This window comes from Euprymna scolopes, chromosome 1 (assembly GCF_053919585.1).
Source record: "Euprymna scolopes isolate OS-2025 chromosome 1, ASM5391958v1, whole genome shotgun sequence".
Lineage (NCBI taxonomy): Eukaryota > Metazoa > Mollusca > Cephalopoda > Sepiida > Sepiolidae > Euprymna > Euprymna scolopes.
Genome location: NC_136482.1, coordinates 112532254 through 112558649, shown reverse-complemented (window position 1 = coordinate 112558649; position 26396 = coordinate 112532254). Strand labels below are relative to the sequence as shown.

Here is a 26396-nt window from a genome sequence, read left to right as displayed (position 1 = left end):
TAAAAACATACAAGAAAGGTTAGAAACATACAAGTTAGAAAATTTTAATGGAAGCATTTACAAGTTATAAAGAAATCACATGGATATGGGAAAAGCGCTTATCCGCAAAATGGTTTTCCAAATCTTCTCTTTTTTACAAAATTTCTGAAAAAGACATTTAAAAAGACACAAGATCATCTGAAATGTGTTAAAATGATTTCAAAACATTTTCTCAAAAATTTATAATTTAAATACAATTTTGGGAACATAGCCTCATAACTCACGCATATATGGCGTAATCCAGAGTATCAATTTTCACAAGCTGTACACATTAAATTGGGCTTTATTTCTGTAATAATGTGCTGGATGTTGTCTTCCATATGGTCTATTATGTCTGGTTTATTAGCATAGACATGAGACAACATATTCTCAAAGAAAATAATCTAATGGCGTAATCACAGTAACAAGAGGGCCAGTTAACAGCTTCCTTTCATGAAATAATTTGTTCATCAAATGTTTTTCTCATTAATCGATTGCAATTTGCAAACATTGCTCAGGTGTATGTCTTTCCATGATGAATTGACAAACCAAGCTGAACTCCAAATAACGGATAGTACAAAATTTGTAATAAAAAAAATTGAATTGTCAATTTAAAGCTCACCACATCTAAAAAAAAAATAAATAAATAAATAAATAAATTTAAAAAAATAAAAAATCACCCTGTATTATCTTTGTACTAGATGCTATCAAGATAATAGAAAACTTAATATACTAGATAGAACTTATAATTTTTTTTTTCGGTGTAGTGTTTTCCACGTTAGAAGCGTTGATTGAATTTCAATTTAAATTGAAATACGTATTTCAATTTATAATTAATTTTTATCAAATCAGTAATACATTTTATTTTTACAAATTAGTATCCTCTGATGCAAAGAGTCTATCTTTGAAAATCAATGGGTCAAGGATTTTTCTCTATCATAATTTCTTGTTGGAGTACAAAAGCATTATTTTTTTTTTTGAGAATTAGTTTTCCAAAATTCTAACAAACTTATAAGACTGTGAAGGCAATCATTTTCTAACTCATGTTGTTTTTGTACGTTTCTTTATTCTATCCTTCATTCCTTAAGATAATCAGCAATTATATATTTTTTTCTTGTGAAACAAATTTGTCAATAAACATTTTAAAATATTTAAAAGGTCATCATCTTCATGAAACAAAATGTCTCCTTTCCTCTCCAAACAATCTAATCAAACAACTGTAAAACATTTTAATTTCTACCAACCATACTCACTTTCCCTCATCCGTGAGAACCATGGAGTGGTATTGGCCACAATCTACCTTAACGCAGATATCATTAGCCAAACCTTCAACCAGCATGGGTCGACTGTAATGATGGTGCGTCCCCACACCAACTTGTCCATATTTGGAAGAACCCCAGCTGTACACCTGAAATACAAGTAAAAAACAGTTTTAAAACTAATAGTTATTCACTCAAATTATATTGGGTTGGTGCGTAATTGCTATAAGAAAATGGCAGTTTGTTTAATTTGTTGCACAAAAATAATTCTTATTATTTGTATTATTTGGCCTACTGTTCTCATCTTGAGTGTTATTTTTCACATTTTGGCTGATGCAATCTCCAACCTTGAAATGTACCGTATCAAACTTAGTAATCTGCATGTAATTTCGAACAGAACCCTTTAAAACTACTTTATTCATTATGAAATCCATAAGAATTCATGGCATAACAGATAAAGTACTTGTTTAATTCAGTTGTAAATGACGTTCTTCTGGTGATTTAAGATTCAATCTTCAATGTGGACAATATTCAGAATACAATTGCAAATTACTTAGAACTTCTCCCTGATCATTGCCAATGGAACAAGAGCATGTAATTACGTGCACATTCCAGAGTTTTACAGAAAGATTCTAGAGTTTGGCAAGACATAACTGAAGAAAGTCAGGGGTTACATCAATTGAAATGTTGTACAAATAACATGCAAGAAAAGTCCAAATTATTCAAATATGAATAATCAATCATTATCTCAAAAAATCAGAAAAATAAAAATTAATCCTGTATTTTGAGATCAAAAATCAAAAATCCGCATCTGTCATATAATGACAAAAATCAAAAAATCCGCATCTGTCATATGATGACAAAAATCAAAAAATCCGCATCTGTCATATGATGACAAAAATCAAAAAATCAGCATCTGTCATATGATGACAAATATCAAAAATCCGCATCTGTCATATGATGACAAAAATCAAAAATCAAAAATCCGCATCTGTCATATAATGACAAAAATCAAAAAATCCGCATCTGTCATATGATGACAAAAATCAAAAAATCCGCATCTGTCATATGATGACAAAAATCAAAAAATCAGCATCTGTCATATGATGACAAAAATAAAAAATCCGCATCTGTCATATGATGACAAAAATCAAAAAATCCGCATCTGTCATATGATGACAAAAATCAAAAAATCCGCATCTGTCATATGATGATAAAAAACAAAAAATCAGCATCTGTCATATGATGACAAAAATCAAAAATCAGCATCTGTCATATGATGACAAAATCAAAAAATCCGCATCTGTCATATGATGACAAAAATCAAAAATCCGCATCTGTCATATGATGACAAAAATCAAAAATCAAAAATCCGCATCTGTCATATGATGACAAAAATCAAAAAATCCGCATCTGTCATATGATGACAAAAATCAAAAAATCCGCATCTGTCATATGATGACAAAAATAAAAAAAATCAGCATCTGTCATATGATGACAAAAATCAAAAATCCGCATCTGTCATATGATGACAAAAATCAAAAAATCCGCATCTGTCATATGATGACAAAAATCAAAAAATCCGCATCCGTCATATGATGACAAAAATCAAAAAATCCGCATCTGTCATATGATGATAAAAACAAAAAATCAGCATCTGTCATATTATGACAAAAATCAAAAAATCCGCATCTGTCATATGATGACCAAATCAAAAAATCCGCATCTGTCATATGACAAAAATCAAAAAATCCGCATCTGTCATATGATGACAAAAATTAAAAAATCCGCATCTGTCATATGATGATAACAATCAAAAAATAAGCATCTGTCATATGATGACAAAAATCAAAAATCCGCATCTGTCATATGATGACAAAAATCAAAAATCCGCATCTGTCATATGACAAAAATCAAAAATCCGCATCTGTCATATGATGACAAAAATCAAAAATCCGCATCTGTCATATGATTACAAAAATCAAAAATCCGCATCTGTCATATGATGACAAAAATCAAAATTCTGCATCTGTCATATGATGACAAAAATCAAAAATCAGCATCTGTCATATGATGACAAAAATCAAAAAATCAGCATCTGTCATATGATGACAAAAATAAAAAAATCTGCATCTGTCATATGATGACAAAAATCAAAAAATCCGCATCTGTCATATGATGACAAAAATCAAAAATCAGCATCTGTCATATGATGACAAAAATCAAAAATCAGCATCTGTCATATGATGACAAAAATCAAAAATCAGCATCTGTCATATGATGACAAAAATCAAAAAATCCGCATCTGTCATATGATGACAAAAATCAAAGAATCCGCATCTGTCATATGATGACAAAAATCAAAAAATCCGCATCTGTCATATGATGACAAAAATCAAAAAATCCGCATCTGTCATATGATGACAAAAATCAAAAAATCCGCATCTGTCATATGATGACAAAAATCAAAAAATCCGCATCTGTCATATGATGACAAAAATCAAAAATCAGCATCTGTCATATGATGACAAACATCAAAAAATCTGCATCTGTCATATGATGACAAAAATCAAAATATCCGCATCTGTCATATGATGACAAAAATCAAAAATCCGCATCTGTCATATGATGACAAAAATCAAAAATCAGCATCTGTCATATGATGACAAAAATCAAAAATCCGCATCTGTCATATGATGACAAAAATCAAAAATCCGCATCTGTCATATGATGACAAAAATCAAAAAATCAGCACCTGTCATATGATGACAAAAATCAAAAATCAAAAATCCGTCATATGATGACAAAAATCAAAAAATCCGCATCTGTCATATGATGACAAAAATAAAAAAATCCGCATCTGTCATATGATGACAAAAATCGAAAATCAAAAATCCGCATCTGTCATATGATGAAAAAAATCAAAAATCCGCATGTGTCATATGATGACAAAAATCAAATATCAGCATCTGTCATATGATGACAAAAATCAAAAATCCGCATCTGTCATATGATGACAAAAATCAAAAAATCCGCATCTGTCATATGATGACAAAAATCAAAAATCCGCATTTGTCATATGATGACAAAAATCAAAAATCCGCATCTGTCACATGATGACAAAAATCAAAAATCAGCATCTGTCATATGATGACAAAATCAAAAATCCGCATCTGTCATATGATGACAAAAATCAAAAATCCGCATCTGTCATATGATGACAAAAATCAAAAATCCGCATCTGTCATATGATGACAAAAATCCGCATCTGTCATATGATGACAAAAATCAAAACATCCGCATCTGTCATATGATGACAAAAATCAAAAATCCGCATCTGTCATATGATGACAAAAATCAAAAAATCTGCATCTGTCATATGATGACAAAAATCAAAAAATCCGCATGTCATATGATGACAAAAATCAAAAATCAGCATCTGTCATATGATGACAAAAATCAAAAATCCGCATCTGTCATATGATGACAAAAATCAAAAATCAAAAATCCGCATCTGTCATAGGATGACAAAAATCAAAAATCCGCATCTGTCATATGATGACAAAAATCAAAAATCAGCATCTGTCATATGATGACAAAAATCAAAAATCCGCATCTGTCATATGATGACAAAAATCAAAAATCCGCATCTGTATTATGATGACAAAAATCCGCATCTGTCATATGATGACAAAAATCAAAAATCCGCATCTGTCATATGATGACAAAAATCAAAAATCCGCATCTGTCATATGATGACAAAAATCAAAAAATCCGCATCTGTCATATGATGACAAAAATCAAAAATCAGCATCTGTCATATGATGACAAAAATCAAAAATCCGCATGTCATATGATGACAAAAATCAAAAATCCGCATCTGTCATATGATGACAAAAATCAAAAATCCGCATCTGTCATATGATGACAAAAATCAAAAATCCGCATCTGTCATATGATGACAAAAATCAAAAATCCGCATCTGTCATATGATGACAAAAATCAAAAATCCGCATCTGTCATATGATGACAAAAATCCGCATCTGTCATATGATGACAAAAATCAAAAATCCGCATCTGTCATATGATGACAAAAATCAAAAATCCGCATCTGTCATATGATGACAAAAATAAAAAATCAGCATCTGTCATATGATGACAAAAAGCAAAAATCCGCATCTGTCATATGATGACAAAAATCAAAAATCCGCATCTGTCATATGATGACAAAAATCAAAAATCAGCATCTGTCATATGACAAAAATCAAAAATCCGCATCTGTCATATGATGACAAAAATCAAAAAATCCGCATCAGTCATATGATGACAAAAATAAAAAAATCCGCATCTGTCATATGATGACAAAAATCAAAAATCGGCATCTGTCACATGATGACAAAAATCAAAAATTAGCATCTGTCATATGATGACAAAAATCAAAAATCCGCATCTGTCATATGATGACAAAAATCAAAAATCCGCATCTGTCATATGATGACAAAAATCAAAAATCCGCATCTGTCATATGATGACAAAAATCAAAAATCCGCATCTGTCATATGATGACAAAAATCAAAAATCCGCATCTGTCATATGATGACAAAAATCAAAAAATCTGCATCTGTCATATGATGACAAAAATAAAAAAATCCGCATCTGTCATATGATGACAAAAATCAAAAAATCCGCATCTGTCATATGATGACAAAAATCAAAAATCCGCATCTGTCATATGATGACAAAAATCAAAAAATCAGCATCTGTCATATGATGACAAAAATCAAAAATCCGCATCTGTCATATGATGACAAAAATCAAAAATCCGCATCTGTCATATGATGACAAAAATCAAAAATCCACATCTGTCATATGATGACAAAAATCAAAAATCCGCATCTGTCATATGATGACAAAAATCAAAAATCCGCATCTGTCATATGATTACAAAAATCAAAAATCCGCATCTGTCATATGATGACAAAAATCAAAAATCCGCATCTGTCATATGATGACAAAAATCAAAAATCCGCATCTGTCATATGATGACAAAAATCAAAAATCAGCATCTGTCATATGACAAAAATCAAAAATCCGCATCTGTCATATGATGACAAAAATCAAAAAATCCGCATCTGTCATATGATGACAAAAATCAAAAATCCGCATCTGTCATATGATGACAAAAATCAAAAATCCGCATCTGTCATATGATGACAAAAATCAAAAATCGGCATCTGTCACATGATGACAAAAATCAAAAATTAGCATCTGTCATATGATGACAAAAATCAAAAAATCCGCATCTGTCATATGATGACAAAAATCAAAAATCCGCATGTCATATGATGACAAAAATCAAAAATCCGCATCTGTCATATGATGACAAAAATCAAAAAATCCGCATCTGTCATATGATGACAAAAATCAAAAATCCGCATCTGTCATATGATGACAAAAATCAAAAAATCTGCATCTGTCATATGATGACAAAAATAAAAAAATCCGCATCTGTCATATGATGACAAAAATCAAAAAATCCGCATCTGTCATATGATGACAAAAATCAAAAAATCCGCATCTGTCATATGATTACAAAAATCAAAAATCCGCATCCGTCATATGATGACAAAAATCAAAAATCCGCATCTGTCATATGATGACAAAAATCAAAAATCCGCATCTGTCATATGATGACAAAAATCAAAAATCCGCATCTGTCATATGATGACAAAAATCAAAAATCCGCATCTGTCATATGATGACAAAAATCAAAAATCCGCATCTGTCATATGATGACAAAAATCAAAAATCCGCATCTGTCATATGATGACAAAAATCAAAAATCAAAAATCCGCATCTGTCATATGATGACAAAAATCAAAAATCAAAAATCCGCATCTGTCATATGATGACCTATTAATGCAAGAAAGGCTGAAATACGATAGTCATTTCGACATCTCAATGAAATTTTTGGTGAAAAAACAATCAGCAAAAACAAAGTTGAAAGATGGTTCAGAAAGTTCAAATCTGGAGATATCCACCTCACAGATGAAGAAGAGGTCAACCATCAAATTTCGACAACCAAACACTTTGTGCGGCCAAGGAAGTGGATGAAAACTTGACGGCTATAATATTAGCTGAAGATTTAAATGTGGATCACTCATCCTTCATTTGTCTCAAACACAGAAAAGTATGGAGATTGGTAGTCTTTGATAATCATAAAGCCAAAAAGTTTGAAATTTTCAGTAATTTGCAGAAAATTTTGAACAAAAAATTATGCAATGAATCAAAATCTGGATAATATATAAAAAAGAAAAAAATTGTTTATTTTTTTGTTTTTTAATGCAAAACACTTTTTATTTTACTAAAGGGTCACAACATTTTAAGGTTAAAAGCTATTTGACAGCAAAGAGTAAAATAATTGAATGAATTGTCAGTTAAAATGAAGAATATTATGAGAGGATTTAAACTGATTAATGGAGGTGACAACTATATTTATGAAGATGGTTTGTAGTATGCACGGAAGCAGTTTCATATTAATGTGTTCCCCATACAAGAACTTTTTGGAAAGAAACTGTTCATAAAAATTCCTTTTGAGGTTAAGAATATGGAGGAAGAAATGAAATAAAGATTTTAAATGTAAGGTTTATCTATGTTATATATTGATTATATAGAAGAGGACATAAAAGTGATGCAAAACTGCATTATGTCTAGAGAATTAATTTTACTCATTCTGGGAGGAGTATTTTCTGCCCTCAGTTAATAGTTTAGATTTAAAAAAAGTAATTTGATTTAAAAGTTAAGTCCCTTACATCTTGCTTTGCTAAAAAGAAAAAAAAAACGACTAAGAGTAATCCCCCTTTGCACCCAAACTTACTTCCCTTTGATTCTTTCTCCTAAAATGCGAATATTTTGGTTAAACACCGAACTGGTAATCGGTAGGCTCTTTAATGACCGCGTGGAATCAAAATACTCAAATGTAAAAATAATCCCATTATATTGTCAGAAGCAAAACGTTATGTTAAACTTTCTATTGAGACATTTTGGACTATTTTACATTCAGAACAATCATCTGTCCTTATTTCTGAATTTTGTTGTCATTCTATTTCTGTTGAAATTGTGACATTTTCTTCTTCCACAAGTTTCCTAATCGTTTTTTTTTTTCTTTCTCTCTCTCTACTTCCTTTTCAGTTTTTACTTCTTAAATAAATATACCTGTTGATTCTAACGTGATGCTATATTCAGAGTTCTTATTTTTTAATTAGTTAGCTTGCTGTAATGAGTTTCCTTCACATTGTTCCAGTATAGTATTCTTCTCGTTAATTCATAAAACTATTAAATATTTGCATGTAGAGAGGACATATGAAACACCTTATAATAACTCAAGAGAGGTTAACGGTCACTTACTCCTTGTGAACTGAGGGCTAGGACGTGTTCTCCTCCACATGCCACTGCTAATACCCGGATTTTCAACATATGCAATGTTTCCACTCGATTTACTGGCAAGATACTGTCTTCGACAGTGATGTCCCCGTGGCCAAGACTATAGAAGAAAAGAAAAAACAACAAAGGATTACTATATATATTAACTGTCCTTACCTGGCATCACCTAGCATGCAGCGGAGTCATTTTTTTTTTTTTTTTTTTTTGCAATTTTTAAACAAAGAAAAGGAAATAAGAATAGATAAATAAAATCTAAATTTTGATTTTTATTCTACAGTTAATATTTAAAAATGTTTCATAATTTAAGCCAGCTAGCCCGGACTAGGTAATTTTTTTAAATAAATTGTAACAGCATAAGTTATATTGCCAATAACATGGCATAATAATTACAAATGAAAATTGGCTAATCGAAAGCAAAATCTTATTTGTCAGCTTACAGAGTATGATCTTTTAAATCCAAGATATATATATATATATATATATATATATATATATATATATACATATACATATATACATAAACACACACATACACAACAGAAAAGAATAGACACTAAGATGAATATTTTTCCTAAGATTAATATATGCATATTACAGATATGAATAGTATTTAGAGTATCTCATTAAAATTGCATCCAACAACATTGAAGTATGTCACGGACCAAAGAAACATCAGACCTATCAGAATTTCTGCAAGGACAAATCATGGGTCAGCATAAAGGTGGTCTTAGTCAACTCAAAATAGCAGGAAATCTTTCAATACCTCTTTCTACTGTTAATAGAGTGATCATACAATTCACAAGAGAGGATAAAGAGTGCACAAAACCTTATCCAAGTCTCCCCAGGTCCTCTGAAAGAATCTTGTGTCTTATGAAAAGAAATGCTGAAGAGGACCCTCGGTGCAAAGCCTCTGACATTGCAACATGAGCTGGTGTCAATACCAGAACAGCTGTCAGATATCTTCCAAAGCTTGGATACTATAGTAAAGCTGCGAGAAGGAAACCTCTTTTCCGTCCTGCCAATATCAAGCGCAAAAAAGATTGGGCTTTTGAAATGATGGAGACCTTTTAGACCAATGTCATTTTCTCTCATGAGTCACGATTTGCATTATTTCTCGACAATGGAAGGGTATGGGCATGGAGGCCTCCTCAGCAGGAGTTTGACATAAAAAGCTGCCAAAGCAGAAACAGGGATTTCTTGGTTATAATATAGGGTGCAATTTGGAGTGATTGTCACTCAGACCTAGTGGAGTTCAAAGGTAACATCAATTCTGCTAAATATGTTTCAATATTTCATGAAGGATTCATACCAATATTGTGAAGTGGTAAAATGAACTAAGTTAGCTCCCTATTTATGGAAGACAAAGCTTCTTGTCACTCTGTAAGGGAGACATAATGTTGGTTGAGTCAAAATGGGATTAATAAACTTTCATGAATGCAATTATAAATCTTTGGGGCATATTAGACCGGAATCTTTGCAAAAGAAAGATAAGCCATCTTCTAAGCCTGAACTTTTAGCATTATTGCATCAAACATGACAAGAAATTCTTCAAGATGATATTCGTCAACTGATCAATGCCATGGCTAGAAGGGTCCTAGCATTAAAAACAGCAAAGGGAATATTGACCAAATATTAGTTATTAAATTTGCGACCATTTATTTTTGATTTTGTTCTGTAAATTATGTTTATTGAAATAAAACCGTTTCCATGGGTGTGTATTCTTTTCTGTCATGTCTATATACAATTATTTCAGGTTAATATTTTCTAGCAGTGAAGCAACTAATGAATGTTTAATGAGATTCATACAAGAGTGCTCAATACTGAAATAGGATAAGATATACTTTTTATTTGTTTTACATAAGCATTTAAATGTCACTACACATTCATAAGAATGTCAGCTCGTTACAAGTAACTAGAGACCTTTTCTACTTTTATATAAGCAATATCTCCTGAAGAGGTCTCTAATTACATGTAACTGGCTGACCAAAACATACTCATGAATGTGTAGTGACATATAAATGCTTATGTAAAACAAATATATACATATATACAGTGAGTAGCAAAAGTATTTGGTACATTGTTTTTTTTCGTATTTCTCAAGAAAGACCAAGTTAATTTAAATGAAATTTACACTAAATCTTTGAACAGATATTATCCATTTAAAAATAAAACAGAAATAAAGATAAACTCAGTTAACAAATAATTATTAACAAAAAATCAGATTACGCATATGCAAAAGTACTTAAAACATTGTCAAATTTCATTCTTTAAGCAGTCGTTTCATCTTACTACAATATTTTACCCAATCAGGAGACACCCTAGGGTTTTTGCTCCTTTATAGGTCCGTTGATAACAACTCTCGGACACTGTGCAGATTGCCGCTTTCATTACTGTTTTAAAATGGGTTAAATCAAAAGAATTGACTAACCCTAACCCAGAAATCATAGCAAGGCATAAAGATAGAAAAAGATACCGGAAAATAGCTTCAGAACTAAATTTGGGGCTGTCATGAGAAATTAGAAACTAATGGGCGGTAACAGAAAAAAAATCACTTAAGAAGTGGTCGACCACGTAAATTAAATGATGTTACTGCTCACTATATTCTCGTAATATTAAGAAAGAACTATTTCTGACTCGTTCAGAAATTCAGAAGGATTTGCAGAAAGTAAGTGTTGAAGTAAGCAAGGACACAATCAAGAGATTATTGAATCATACAGATCTGTACTCTAGATCACCAAGAAAGACTCCATTGTTGAGTCCTAGATATGTGAAAGATCATTTGAAATTTGTTTATAAATATCAATGTGAACCACATTACTTCTAGAACAAAGTTATTTCATCAGATGAAATTAAAATTGAGCTTTTCAGAAGAAATATGCACACCCGTGTATGGAGGAAAAAGGGCACAGAATTTAAACCATCTAATACCATTCCCCCTGTAAAATTTGGAGATGGACGTGTGATGATTTGGGGCTGCTTTTCTGCAAATGGAATTGGAGGAATTGTAAACATAGAAGGGAACAAGGCCGATAGCCATTAGTCGCGTGCTCTCGTGTAATGAATGAATGCGTGAATGTAGGATTGACATGAAATTCTTAAAAATAAACTAAAATGACCAAAAAAATGAAATGACTTAAATAAATAAAAAGTAAATGACTTAGAATGACTTTAATGAACTTAAGGATGAATTGAATGACCTTAGGAATGACTTGAATGTTTAAAAAATAACTGGAATCCTTCAAAAACAACTTGAATGATCTAGAGAATGACGAATGGCTTTGAGACTGGTTGTAAAGTGAGTGATCATTTTACATTAAATTAATACAGTAACGTGATCCCCCACTTTATATCACAAAGTTACAAACATAAGTACAGCATGTAGTAAGAACAGATACTACACTTTAATCTTGACCTAAAAGCCAGTAAAAGCTTAAAAAGCTAAGAATAGCATCTATTAACAAGAGACCTTTGATCTTAACCAAAAAGGCCAAGCACAAAAGTGTTACAGACAGACCGACCGACCGACGGAGTGACTTATAGTCGCTTACACGCGACTATAAATGAATGCAGCAAAATACACAAAGATTTTGTCAACACATCTATTCAAGGGTACCGCAGATTTAAGATTGAGCCGTGATTTTTATCTTCCAGCAAGACAATGATCCCAAACACAAGGTTAAAATAACTATAAAATGGTTTAAGGATAATGGGATTAGTGTTCTACAGTGGTCTAGGCAGTCACCTGACCTAAATCCCATCGAAAATCTGTAGAAAACGTTGAAGTTAAGGGTGCATGCAAGAGATCCCAAGAATATCAAGGAATTGAAGAAAATTTGCGAAGAAGAATGGATGAAACTACCAGCAATTGCTTGCAAGAATTTAGTAGACAAAAAGCATTTTGAGGCTGTAAAGCAGAACAGATGAACAGAACAACTAAATATTAATAATAATAAAATGAGCAGGATATTATTTTAAATAAACAAAATTATCATTTGTCACGGCAATAAATATACTGTTTCAATTGAGAAGATTCCATCAGGCAACAGCTGCATATATATATGTATACTAGCAGTTCAGCCCAGCTTTGCTCAGGCCCTTTGTACTGTTCATAACTTTATGTGCACATGTATATATATATATATATATATATATATATATATATATAAATGTTTGACTCATGTCCAGGTAACCTACATCTAAAATTTTAAGCATTTGGACCCAAAATTGGCAGAGGAGTTTGGTAGAATCTGCAAAGGTCAATTGTTTCAACTTTGAAAAAAGCTTGCTGCATGTCTGAATACCCTTTATGTAAAACTTCAAATGTTTAGACCCAAAATTGGCTGAATAGTTTGCTATACACTGCAAAGATCAAATCTTTTGAACTTTGGATCCTTGGCAGCCAAATTTTCGTCCAAAAACCAATTAAAAAGCTTGCCTATGTTTGAATATACTTTATGTAAAATTTCAAATGTTTAAACCAGAAATTGGCTTAGTAATTTGGTAGAGACTACAGAAGTCAAATTTTTTAAATTTTGACCCCTTAACATTTATTGTTTTGGGCTCAAATCAAGTTAAAAAGTTTGATCCATGTCCAAGTAACCTACATCTAAAATTTCAGTTTTTGACCAGAAATTTGGTTGTCAAGGGGTCAAAGTTCAACGATTTGACCTTTAAAAACTATCAAACTCCTTTGCCAATTTTGGGTCTAAACACTTGAAATTTTAGATGTAGATTACTTGGACATATATCAAACTTTTTAATTTGCTTTGAGCTCAAAAATATAAATATTAAAGGGTTAAAATTTGGGTCAAAGTTTTAAAAAATTTGACCTCTGCAATCTCTACCAAATTACTCAGCCAATTTTTGGTCTAAACATTGGAAATTTTATATAAAGTGTATCCAAACATAGGGCAAGCTTTTTTTGATCAGTTTTTAGCCGAAAATTTGGTGGCTGAAAAGTTCGAAAGATTTGACCTTTGCAGTCTCTAGCAAGCTATTCAGCCAACTTTGGGGCTAAACATATGAAATTTTACATAAAGGGTATTCAGACATGCAGCAAGCTTTTCATTTTGTTTTTAATCGTTTTTTGGGGGAAAATTTTTTTAAGTTATGAACAGTACATAGGGCCTGAGCATAGCCGGGCTGAACTGCTAGTTCTGGAATAAAACAAAGATTTTTGCATAGCTCACTTGCCAAAAGTATATATTTAAAAAAAATTTTTAACTTATTTCACCCTAAAGTCTACTTCCATTAAGGCAGAAGAGATTACTGTGATTAGGAGTTAGTTTTATAATGGGCGTTCTAAGTATAAATATGGAGTTCAGCAACAAGATATTTGTTCGCATTACATTTAAATTTTTAAATGTTGGTACAGTCGGAAAAACAAGGATGGAGGTGGGGGGGGGGATATTCCAAAGGCAAGTTTTCTGAGAAAAGAATCTATTTTATAGAAAGTTTTTTTTTTTTTTTTTACATTTTGGGACCTTTACAGTGAAGAGAAGGAATTTTGCTGTTGATTGGAATTGGTTAGGGCTATTTACACTGGAGGTGGAATACAAATGCAGATAACTATAGGATACATTATAATACATTTTCACAAAGTAAATATTTAAGGTGTTTTTTTTTATTTGTGGAAAGTTTTGAAATTCTAGTACTCACCAGCCTGCACGAGCTCGACCCCATACATAAAGATCTCCGTTACGTACAAGTGCAACATGGTGAGTGCCGCATCCAACCAAAGTTGATTGAAATAATAACTTCTTCTCACTCTTCTTGGATTTGTCTTCAACAAACTGCAAACATATGAATATGATAATTTTTTACACTTTTTATTACAACCATTTGTCCTCAATGACTTTTTTCTGTTCATTTCTTTTAAGGATCTAACAAAACCAAAAAATGATCATCACAAAAGCAGAAGAGTTTTTGTAATGTCATGCTTGTATTGTGATGACTACGAATGAAATTATAATTACCATAAATTATTTTTCTGAATTTTTGAGATGAGGATTGGTTATTCACATTATTTGGATTCATCAGACTACTGTTCTCATCTTGAGTGCGATTTTCACGTTTTGGTCAATATAACCTCCAACGTTCTTCAAGTGTATCCTGTTAAACTCGGAAATTTTAAGGGAATTTTGAGTGGAACCTTTTTTATGTTTTACTTCACATGGGTAGCGTGCTCTTGTTCCATCAGCCATAACTGGACAGAGGTCCAAAGTAATTCGCAATTGTATTTTTCAGTTGCCCATACTGAGGATTGAACCTTCAACCTTCAGGAGAATATCACTTTTTACAATTGATTTTTCCAAGTACTCTAACCATTGCACCACGCGTCCTTGCGGATTTGTGATATACTTCCGCGGAACTCAGGATATACGTCCGTGGAACTTGGCAATCTTTCCATGAAACTCAGGAACCTTTCTGTCAAACTTGGGAATTTACACGTAATTTCAAATGGAACCTTAACACAATTGTGAATTACTTAGAACTTCTACTTGGTTATGGCTGATAGAAAGTATCTTATTTTATTTTTTGTATCAAGCCACGATCTTTTAATTCTTTATGTATGTGCTCCGATGTTGGGATTGATAAATTTTGTTGATGATTTACAGAAAGTGACAAAAAATTGAGTTGGTTTAATTTAGCATAAGCTATATATTCACAGGAAAAGATTACTGAACTATCAGCAACTTTTCGTTGAAAAAATTGGCTAAAGTGTCACAAGGTCTCTTCTTGGAGGGTCAGGGTTTGAGTATAGGGTTCCACGAGTTCTAACTTTTAAAACTGATGAGGAAAAGTTTTTTTCTTCTTGTACTGTGTTGATAGCAATATGAAATGCAGATCGCATAACAAGCCATAGCACCTCCTCCCTCCATTTTATTACAATGGCTTGTATATGATTTAGGTGGACAACTATCAATCAGAAATTTTGAATTTTGGTGGATTTTGTAAAATAAAATCCTGGAGAGAGAATTGCATGTTTTTGCAAAAGATGTTGTTAATTTGGCAGAATATTTTCATGCAAAATTTCTGTGAAAATCTTACTGAACCAAATCTAATAGTAATACCAGACCATAGTTTTTTCTTTACATTCAAAAAATTCAAATTAAGCATAATTGAAAAGAGCTTAAAAAACAAAGAAATTTGGTCTCCAGTTGTTTAAAATCGGTTCATTAGAACTGGAGTTATGAGCAGTCATAGTACTAGAAATGCATGATTCATTGGATATTTTGCTTTAAGTCAATCCTATTCAAATGTATCTTGAAGTTTTTGACTGAAAATGATAGAAAAGTTTCACAATTTACAAACTAATTCATCCTTAAAAAGCTGTATCTTCAGATCTTTTCAAGACATTGGGATGAAATTTTGAACATATTATCACAACACCAGGAAGGTTCAGATGGATGTATTTACGACCATCTTACTGACTGATTAATCAGGGTTGCGGAGTCGGAGTCGGAAGGAGTTAAAGGTTTTAGCTGGAGTCGGAGTCAGAGTCAGAATTTTTTTATCAGAGTCCGACTCCTTAAGTCCAATAAATTTATTTTTTTACATGGTTTTCCTGTTTGGTTTTACCATTTTTTTTAATTACATTTTCTAACCAAACAAGGCACATTGCCACTTTGATGTAGGGGGCTGCTATCAGGATCTAAGTTTCAGGGGTACTATCTAAGGAGTTTAGCAGCAAGATGTCTGTTTACATTACACTTGAACTTCTGCATGTCAGTACAGTTGGGGAAGCAGGAAACCGGAAGAGAATTCCAAAGTCTAGCAGTTTTGGGGAAGAAGCTATTAGAGTAAAAGGCTTTCTTACACCTAGGGATCTCTACTGTGTAGGGGTGGTACTTTGCTGCTTGTCGGGTTTGTCAGGGGTATTTTCATCGAGGAGGTACAAGAGCTTTCAGTTCATCAGAGCATCCACCATTAAAATACTTGTAAAACAAGCAGAGGGATGCAACATTTCATTGATAGGACAGGGCTGAAGCTTAGATAACAGTTATCAAGTTGGCGACTTTCTTTAGAACACAATCCAGGAGTGAGAGACTAGTAGCAAATGCACCAGTCGAAATGTGCAGCAGTACTTGATACATGGGCGAATGGTGGCTTTGTAGAGGCACAGGATACTTTCAGACGTAAGTAACTTTCAAGCACGGTAGAGAGAGTTCATTTTCTTCGCAGCAGTCCTGGCAATGATCTCAATGTATCTATTCCAACTCATGTTCCCTGTGAACGTTAAGCCAAGGAGTTTGAATGAAGTACTTTCAAGTAATGTATCTTTAGCCATAACTATTGGTTGGTAAGGTTTCATGTAATTATTAAAGGAAACAAGCTTTGTCTATGCAGCTTTGAACGTTACCATTCATTTCTGACCCCATTCCACTACAGAGTGAAGGTCTTCCTCTAGGGTTTCCGCCATTGCTTTAGATGTGTGCTCATTAGTTTTCCCCACGTGCCTGCTATAGAGCGTGATGTCATCAGCAAATATACCCATGTCAGAAATAATTTTATCTGGTAAGAATCGATCCCTGAGGTACACCTGCATTTATATTATATTGTTTGGACGTATGCCCATTGAGGGCAACCTGGATTCTTCTCTCATTTAAGAAGGATTTAATTATGTTAAGTATTCGTCCAGTAATACCATAGATTTTATTTTCATGAGAAGACCATCGTGCCATACCCTGTCAAAAGCCTTATATATATATATAGGGCTATTGCCCTGCCCTCCCCCCCCTGCCTTATTCAGTGCTTGGTATATACGTTCAGAGATTACAGTTAGAATATCTGCAGTAGAACGGGCTTGCCTAAATCCATATTGATGGTCAAACAGAAGTTTAGCAGCTGTAAGGTGGTGGACTAGAGCTTGATTAATTAAAGACTCAAATATTTTGGCCAAAAGCGGTAGGAGATTAATTGGGCAATAATTTAATGGATCAGTTTGTTTGCCAGAGATTTTGTAAACTGGTACCACAGAAGCAATATTCCAGCTGTCAGGAAAGCAAGATTCGGTAAGACATTTGTTAAAGAGTTTAGAGAGAACTGGAGCAACCTCAGCGGAGAATTTTTTTTTTAATAGCACAGCTGGCCTGAGATCAGGTCCACATGCTTTTGAGGTGTCTATGTTTTTTATGATAACATGTACTTGATTTTCAGATCATCTGGTGTGGTTTCTGTCCACAGAGGAAAATCAGGGAGGGAATGGCTTGCTGGGTCCAAGGTAGAGTTTGAGGGAAAATAACGAGCAAACATGTTAGCTTTCTCAGTTGCTGTACAAACAACCTCATGATTGTTGGATAGTGGGAGAATTATTGACTGCCCATTATTTACTACACTATTGTAGATTTTCCAGAAATCATGAGTTTCTGTTTTCTGCACTTCCTGGTGGTTTCAGTATATTCATTCTTAGCTGTTGCTACTCATTTCTTACAATTACTTCTAGTTTCTATATACTTTGTCTGTTTGTACAGGACTTACGCTGGATCAATCTACAGTATGCATGTTGCCTCTGAGCAATGGCAGCTGCTCAAGTAGAAGTAAACCATTGGGTAGGATGGGGTTTGCTATAGAACTTCTGTGTAGGAACATATGCTTCAATTACTGCTTTGAACCATTCAGTAGTCTCATTTGCGCACTATTCTGCAGGAAGAGAAAAGATATTTCCCCATGCGATCGCTAATAGCATCCCAGTCAGCCTTATTTTAGTATGTTGTCGTTTTGAGCAATGGCTCTTCAACTTAGGGTTGAGAGTTTAGAGTGATTCTATCATTATCACAGCATGATCAGCATTCCTAAGTGGGCAATCAGCATTTGTTACACGATCCTCAAGATCTCTTGTCAGAAATAGATCCACAAGTGAGGCTTGCTGGTCCTGGCAATCTGGGAGACGGATCGGGAATGTTACTATCTGTGTCAAGGAATGGGATATAGCAAAGTTATGGATGATGCTACTAGCTGTGTCAATGAAATTAGAGAAGCCAAGCAAATTTCTGTGGCAAGCATTAGAGTCACTAAATACATGTATTTTGGGGCTAGTGTCAAGGGAGAGTGCTACATCTATGCTGTAAGAGAAATGATTGATTATAGTACAGTCCTGGCTGGATGGAGAGCGAGAAAGAAAATGCAGGTAGCTAACGTTATGTTGTAAATTTAGTTTAAAGCACATGAAGGCCTGGTCACCTGATTCTAGTTTAGATTCCCTAGACATGAGGAGGATGTTACAAATATAGACTCCAAGTCTGTTCCTGTTAAATCCTTACGACAAAGTGTACGATAACCAGACATGTTAAAGATGTTCGAGGGGATGGAGAAGTGCAAGTTAGTTTCACTTAGTGCTAAGATATCCGGGGAGTTTGCTAGGAGAAATTATTCTACATCCTCTAAGATATTTCTAAGTCCTCAGATATGTGTAAATGCAAGCCTCAAGGGAGGAGGCGTGAGTGTGTGTCTGGTTCGAACATTTTTTTGGATTGAGCTATCATTTTCTTCTATTTAAGTAGTTTCAGATCTAGATTGAGGTGCTAGGCAAAACGCATGTGCACAGGCACCATCATGCAATACAAGTAGACCATCAGCTGGCTCCTCATCCACAAGAATGTGGTCTCGGGAATGCCCACCAGAGATGAGTGCAGGGTGCCTTTCCATGCGTGACATTAGGGCAGGTCGATTTTGGAACCCCGGTGAGGCAATGGTGATGATAGTTGAGGTTTGACATAGAAAAGACCTACACAAAATATTTTTCTCAAAATCGTTATCTTTGCTTGAGGAAATGACTTTAAAGGTTGAAAAATTGAAGCGATTAAAAGTTTTTCTGTGAATTGTTAAGAACGTCCTGTCATCAAAACAATCCATACTGTTAAGAAAATGGAATAATCATTTACAATATGTTTTAAACTACATTTTTAAATAAAATGAGTGAGGACAATGAATTAATAAAATAAATATTAACTGTAAAGGCAAAATTATGTTTTTTAAATAATAACAACCAAAGTTCGCTTTTTCATTTCAGGAACTTTTTGGGGGTGGAAACATTTTAGATTTCACCGTCGCAAAACACGCTCGTTATTGATATTGAAAATTAACGTTTGTTTATTATTTGATTTGACAACATTACGATTTAGTCTTAATTATTTCGAAAGGAAAAACGAAAAAGACTTGTTTAAAATATATATTATTATATTTCAAGTGTCTGCAGTGAATTTAAACATATTTGTTGTATCTTTTTTAATGTGTTTTTCTATTAGGTTGGTGAAAAAATAATGGCATTTTTTTTGCACCAACCTAATATTTCACATCAAATTCTATTTGAATTTTTTATTAAAATATGATAATACTTCAGTTTTATATTAAAACAAAATAAAAAATACTAGTCCATACAATTTTATTCTACACAATCTTTACGAAACATAACCATGTAAATTTTCAAGTTTTTCTACTTAATAAAAAATACTTTACAGAAAATTAGTGTCAAATTTTAATTTCTTTTATTTTTAGGGAGTAATTGGTTTTGAACAGTGTTTTTCTTCTAAAATTATAGTTTTAAATTCAGATAACCTACAAAGATTAATACGAGTAAATAAGGAAACTCCTTTAAAGGTTTTTCATTATTTGTGCATCTATGGTCTTGTGCTAAAATAACTTTGTTATTTAGAAAGCCATTCTTAATATGAGAAGGAGGTCGTATTGTAACTAATCTGTACTTTCACCTAAAAATTTAATAAACAAAAATTTAATAAAAATTAAATTTAATTTGAAAATACTATTAAAAATAACAGAGTAACATAGATGTACAAGCACTAGTTTTTCAAACTCTAAACACTAAACACTCATTTAAAATGGCGCAGCTACAGCAAGAATGAATCTCTTTATGGATAAATTCATGTTATCGAAGGAGGAGCTAAAAGTTGCTAAAAATGTCTAAACTAAACACTACTATACCTCTGATTTGGTTTGGTCCTCTCTCTTCAATACATTTAATTCAACTCTACAAAGTTTTACATTATTTCTTATAACTAGCACTTATTTTTTTACATATGAAACTGAAAGATAGCCCAATACAGTTTCCTTCAGCTATAATCCATTTATTTATTTTACTTTTCAGACTAGAATGTCAGTAAAAGCACAGCGTTCAGTTTTAAATCGTGGTTCATAAAATTTGCTGGTCCACTTTGTCATTTAGATGAAACAGCACCCCCAACTTCACAACAAGTCACCCAGTTTAGTTATTTCCTCGAAAACTGTTATCCCCACTTAAAAAATAGTGAGATTTCAAAGTTAATTGCCAAGGAAATAATTAGTATTTGGCACACAGTCAATCCACAATTGCCCTTGTTAAGGTAACATTATATAGGACAGAGGGTCAATATATTTTGCTATAAGAGGGGCAAACAGATTGACAGGAAATCTCTTGTGGCAATCAAAGTGAAAAGAATGAAGGAACAGCTAGACAGACTGTTTGATATATCTTCTTGTAGCTGTAAACTTTCTGTCTTGAGATGTGATGACTTTGCAGTAAAGTGCAAGACAGAAAATTGTCAAACAAGGCACATAATCTGCACTTGTCCTCCTAACAAGGAGATAAAATTAATTCTATAGATTCACCTGCAATTATGTTCCTTTTTTGTGGAAAATAAAATATATTGGTATTTATTATGTAATCTGGCTCTATTATTAAACATGCAAATTTTCCAATTTTCAGGTTCCACTAGAAGAACTGCCATTTACAGCAATTTTTAAATTAATTGATGGAACAGCAAAAAGCCTAATAACATTTACTGGTCCTTTGGGAAAACTTTGTATCAATAATTATCAAGATTTGCCTCAAGTAGAATTCTAAAAAATTTAGTGTCCCTCCCGATCATCATTATCTGACAGCAGAAGAAACAAATAATTTAAGTGTGAAGACCAGAAGTTACTTTTTGAGTATGCTGTTGGCATTTCTTGTGGAGAAGTTAACTTAGAAAATTGGGCCCTTGAATCAAGGAAGATGGCTAACATAAGCCACAAGGTTAATGTGTTTATGGACTAGAGTTGTCTATCCTCAAACACTATGATAAATGAAACATTTTGGTCAACTTTATCATCCAAGTGTATGCAGTTAGTTGGTTTATCAAAACCGACAATATTTTTTTTTAACCAACAACAGTATATTTTTAATCTGATTCAGAGAACAAAACAGTTAACTGAAATCCAAATTACTGTTTTAAACTGTTCAAAATATAGTGCTTTTGCACTACTCCGGAAAATATAATATCGATGATAAACTCAGATGAATTGGATGTGAGAGAAGAGGGCATTCAAACGATTTTGTCCATTAAGTAAATAAATATTTATCCATTAAATTTTATTAGTTTTCTTAATTTACCTAAACAATAGTTAGTCTTATTCATATTACACCGCAAAAATATTTTTTAAAAAAAGTGTTTTCAAATAATTTTTTTTTTGTGTTGTTTTTTCCAGAAATAGTGAACAACTAAAAAAAAAATTTTTTTAAATGAAAAAGATTACTGCTATCAATTTTGCAGCCACACACTGGTCAAATTTGATTGATTTTTTTCAAAAAGTTGTATATGGGCAGGAAGCAAGACATAGACACATTATCACAAAGTCATCGTGCCAGCAAATTAGACTTTCATTTTCCTCAAAAGGAAATTATACAGAACAATTTAGTTCTATTATAAGTTTATATCATTGCCTCTAATAAAAAATTAATGGTTCTGTTTAATTTAATTAATGGTTCTGTTAATTTAATAAAAAAATACATGATTCTGTAACTTGTATCAAGTTGTTATATAGTGCAATACATCTCCACATATCTTTTTGAATTGTGAAATTTAAAAGACTTAGTTGCTAATTAGCTTTTTTATAATTTTTCTTTAATCAATGCGGTAAATGTTGAGATATTTTGCTAGTTGTGATTCATAATTAAAATTATAATTCATGCATTTATTTTTCTTTCAATGTATTTCATATAAATATATCAATTTTAATTGAATATTTTATAAAAATAGTGAAATTTCAAAGTCAGTGTTGTGAAAAATGCTATGAAAAAAAAATGAAGGATTTTTCAGCATTTTTCTACACGATTTTAAAAATTAAATGCTCAATTTTCTGTTCAAGATGGGAATCTAATTTTTGGTATATGTTCTTATTACATCAAATCCCAACTATCATCACCAGTGCCATGTTGATTTTCTGAAAAAAGTTGCAAATCGACCTGCCCTAGCGTGACATGGCACTACAAACATCCCAATATTACACAACTGATGATAGAACAGCCGCTCTAAGCGCTATCAAAGGGCTTCTGTACTGTCAGTTGGAAACAGCAACCGGCAACTGTCAAACTGGTACCCTCAAACTTGTCCAACAGGAGTGGCCCAGTCCAATCATGTTAGCATATATGGTAAATAAGCACCCCCAAGATGCCCAGTTATAGGAGAAGAGAATAAGGCAAATGTAGGAGACAGCATTCATTGCCCCAGTCAGGAAACAAGGCTAAGCACGGCGCATCTCTAATGAGTCCTTGTCACCGCACCTCTGCTCCTGGCTAATCGGCAAAGAAGGAATATAGAGTATAGATAGGCAGAGCCTATCTACTCCTTAAGCAGTTTAGGTTTGCAAACCGGTGATTTGATCAAGTCACCAGCTCTAGGGAGGTTGTCGTCCAGGAATGAGGAGGCCTCTCTCCCCTGTTTCGTGCCAAGACGTATGAGGTCAGTGGCACAGGTTTACAAATTGGAGTTTTCCTTATCCTAGATGGATGACCTAACCAGACCTACTGGTCCATCAGCACTGAGATGGTTTTTCCTGCACCTGGTTGCATGGATAGTGAGGATTGATAGAGTTAGTATCAAAGAATTAGCATCTGCTTTGAAGTTATACTCCTCAGAATAGAATTAAGATTGATTACGTTTTTAAAGGAGGTATGTATGAGTGTGGGGTGTAGATTAAAGGTGAATATTTACTAGGGTTAAGAAAAGATCAAATGTGGTTTGTGGATTAGTGACTAATTGGAAAATTATAGTATAAGGGTTAGGGTGCATTTCGAAATGTGCTTTAGGTGTTAGTTTTCAAGTAAAGATAATCACCAGTACTTTATTCCACCTAATGAAAGAAATATATAGTTGCTAGTTAATACAGATCATTTATAATCTGGGCATAAACTGTGGCTATTAGCTATCTATTTTATAAATATTCTTTAGAGTATAAATATAGGTTAAGCTAATGCATCCCTTAGCAATAGAAATCAATAGATGTTTAATATTTATCAATTTTGAAAAGGTCAGCCTCCTAAAATTTAGAACCGGAAGCTAAATCCTCCTCCCAAGGTACGTGCAAAGTATGTGATTTTATGTCAGCTTGAAAAGAAGAGCAATTGTTTTTTGTTCAGTTGAAACAGGAGAGATGATATACTTACAAAAATACAGCATTAATATACAATATAGATATACAGGGATTTGGGGAGAATTTAAGAGTATAAGGATTTTTAATGTTTATCATGCAAAACAGACAGGAAGGCATCTTGGAGGCAAAGCATTATCCCTTTAAAGCAGACATTTAGAAATAACATTTGTGCCAGTTATTTTAGTAACATACATCAGTAACAATATACATGTGGCTAGTTTGGTGAATAAGCAATAACTTAATTGCTTCCTAAGCAGTGGTTTGCAGTTTTTGTATGGTCTTGCTTTTATTTTTGGAGATATCTCATATTTTGTACTGTACTGTAATGCTTCCACTTCATCAAGATATTTCGGCCTGCCAGATCACTGCAAATCCTGTCTGGACAGCAGTTTTCGTTTTGGTTGTGATGTCATACAAGATCAATTAAAGTTCTGTTTTTGAATGGGATCATTGTAGATTACATTGGATAACAATCGGATTATAATCTGAAAGTTATCCAGTGGAATTGCCAAATGGAATTTGGCAATTGGATTAGTTCAGGATCAATCCAGAATTAACATCTTATCTCCCCCACCCCAAAAAATAACCCATGGCACTATAGCCCTTGATAGCATCTTCCTTTTTTTGTTTACAAAGGAATCACCACTTATCAAGGCCCAAAGGTCATTCGAGGATAATGGTTAATGAGTGTACACAAGTCAATGACACAATATCCTAATAATCGTTAGTAGTGGAAATTTGGTAAATTGGATTACTTAAAGGGGTGGCTCATCAAGAATTTGTTTATGTTGGACTTGAATATGATCAAATTGTAGTCAGCTGGAAAGCAGGGAAATGGAAGAGAGTTCCACAGGCATGCAGTTCTAAGAAAGAATCTTTGTTCATGGAATCTACGTTTAGGATTAGGCACAGAAAAAAATGGGGGAAATTATTGATAGTGGTTTCAGCTAGACAAGTGTTTTTCATGAAAGTTTAGCAGGGGGGGGGGCATAAATTGAAGCTCAGACAGGCACCTGCCATGAAAATAGTAATAGAGTAAAGACAGGCTCATAATGTCTCTTCTGTGGGAAGAGGTTGCAGAGAAGAGAAAGGGGCACCCTCACCAGGTTATGAAGTCTATTTTGAACGTTGTCGAAGTATGATAAAAGGTTTCCAGCAATTCCTGCCCAGATGTGACAACAGTACTCCATCTCTGGATGTACCTGACTCTTACTCGGGTAGAGAATTGCATCAGCAGTGAGATATCTACTAGAGCGCTAGAAGGATCTCACCATTTATCCAGCCCAGAAGCTTGTCAAAACATGGAGCCTCCCCAAGACGAGAGCCATTCATTTCAATTGATGCCAGATAGGAGATCAGAGCGTTGTGGTAGGGATATCTCTAGAGAAGACCCTAATTTACCTCATATGTGCTTCCGGGTTGCACTTGCTTACACTACCGTATTTATATTTGCCCTCTATCGCCCCCACAACAGCAGTTACTATCTTTAAGAGTATATCTGAGAAAATTGACCACATCCTGTTTGCTCATCATTCCGCTAACATTCACATTTGCGGTGACTTCAATGTCCATAATGTGGAATGGCTGATCCACTCGAACAAGACAAATGATGAGAGGAGGTTCTGTTATGATTTTGCCATTGCCTATGATCTCACTCAGATTGTTCACAAACCCATCCATGTGCCCGATACTACCGGTCAGTATGCAAGCCTTCTAGACCTTTTCTCACAACTTCCCCTGAGCTATGTTCATGTTCCATTCTATCTCCTCTGGGATCCTCCGACCACTCAGTTATATCAGTTAAGATAAAAATGAAATGTAATAAGTCTTCAGACGTACCTCTCTACCATACTGTATATTGATAATCTCTGGCTGACTGGGATAGCTTCCATCCATTTATATCTTATCTACCTCTGCATTCCATGTTTAAAAAGATGTGTCCTCTATAATATCAGACCTGACTGAATGGTTAATTGTAGGCATAGACCGATTCATACCATCCAAAAAATTCCAACAAAAACCTAACAGCCAGCCATGGTTCTCCCCAGAATGTGCTGCTGCCATCGTGCACAGAAATTACTTTTTCCATAGCTACCAACATAATAGATGTACTGACACTAAAACTGCCTTCAGGACTGCCAGCAACCACTGTAAAAGAGTAATAAAAATGCAAGAGAGCTATATGCTCAGTCCGTCTAATCCAAAGTAGCTGAGTAGCGGCTTGGTCCCCACCAGTTTTGGCAAATAGCAAACAGGATCCTGAACAGAAGC

The 26396-nt window shown here is 33.4% G+C and overlaps 1 protein-coding gene across 1 annotated transcript in view; it reads right to left on the bottom strand.

The window, feature by feature from the left end:
• The window catches only part of LOC145266444 (uncharacterized), a 174950-nt gene that overhangs the window by 46191 nt on the left and 102363 nt on the right, over positions 1–26396 (bottom strand). Inside the window, exons 17-19 of the mRNA XM_080122153.1 lie at positions 14379–14512; positions 8685–8820; positions 1272–1426 (exon numbers count right to left, since the gene is read on the bottom strand). Of these exons, the coding sequence (XP_079978279.1) occupies positions 1272–1426; positions 8685–8820; positions 14379–14512 (425 nt within the window). The remainder of the gene's footprint in view (positions 1–1271; positions 1427–8684; positions 8821–14378; positions 14513–26396) is intronic.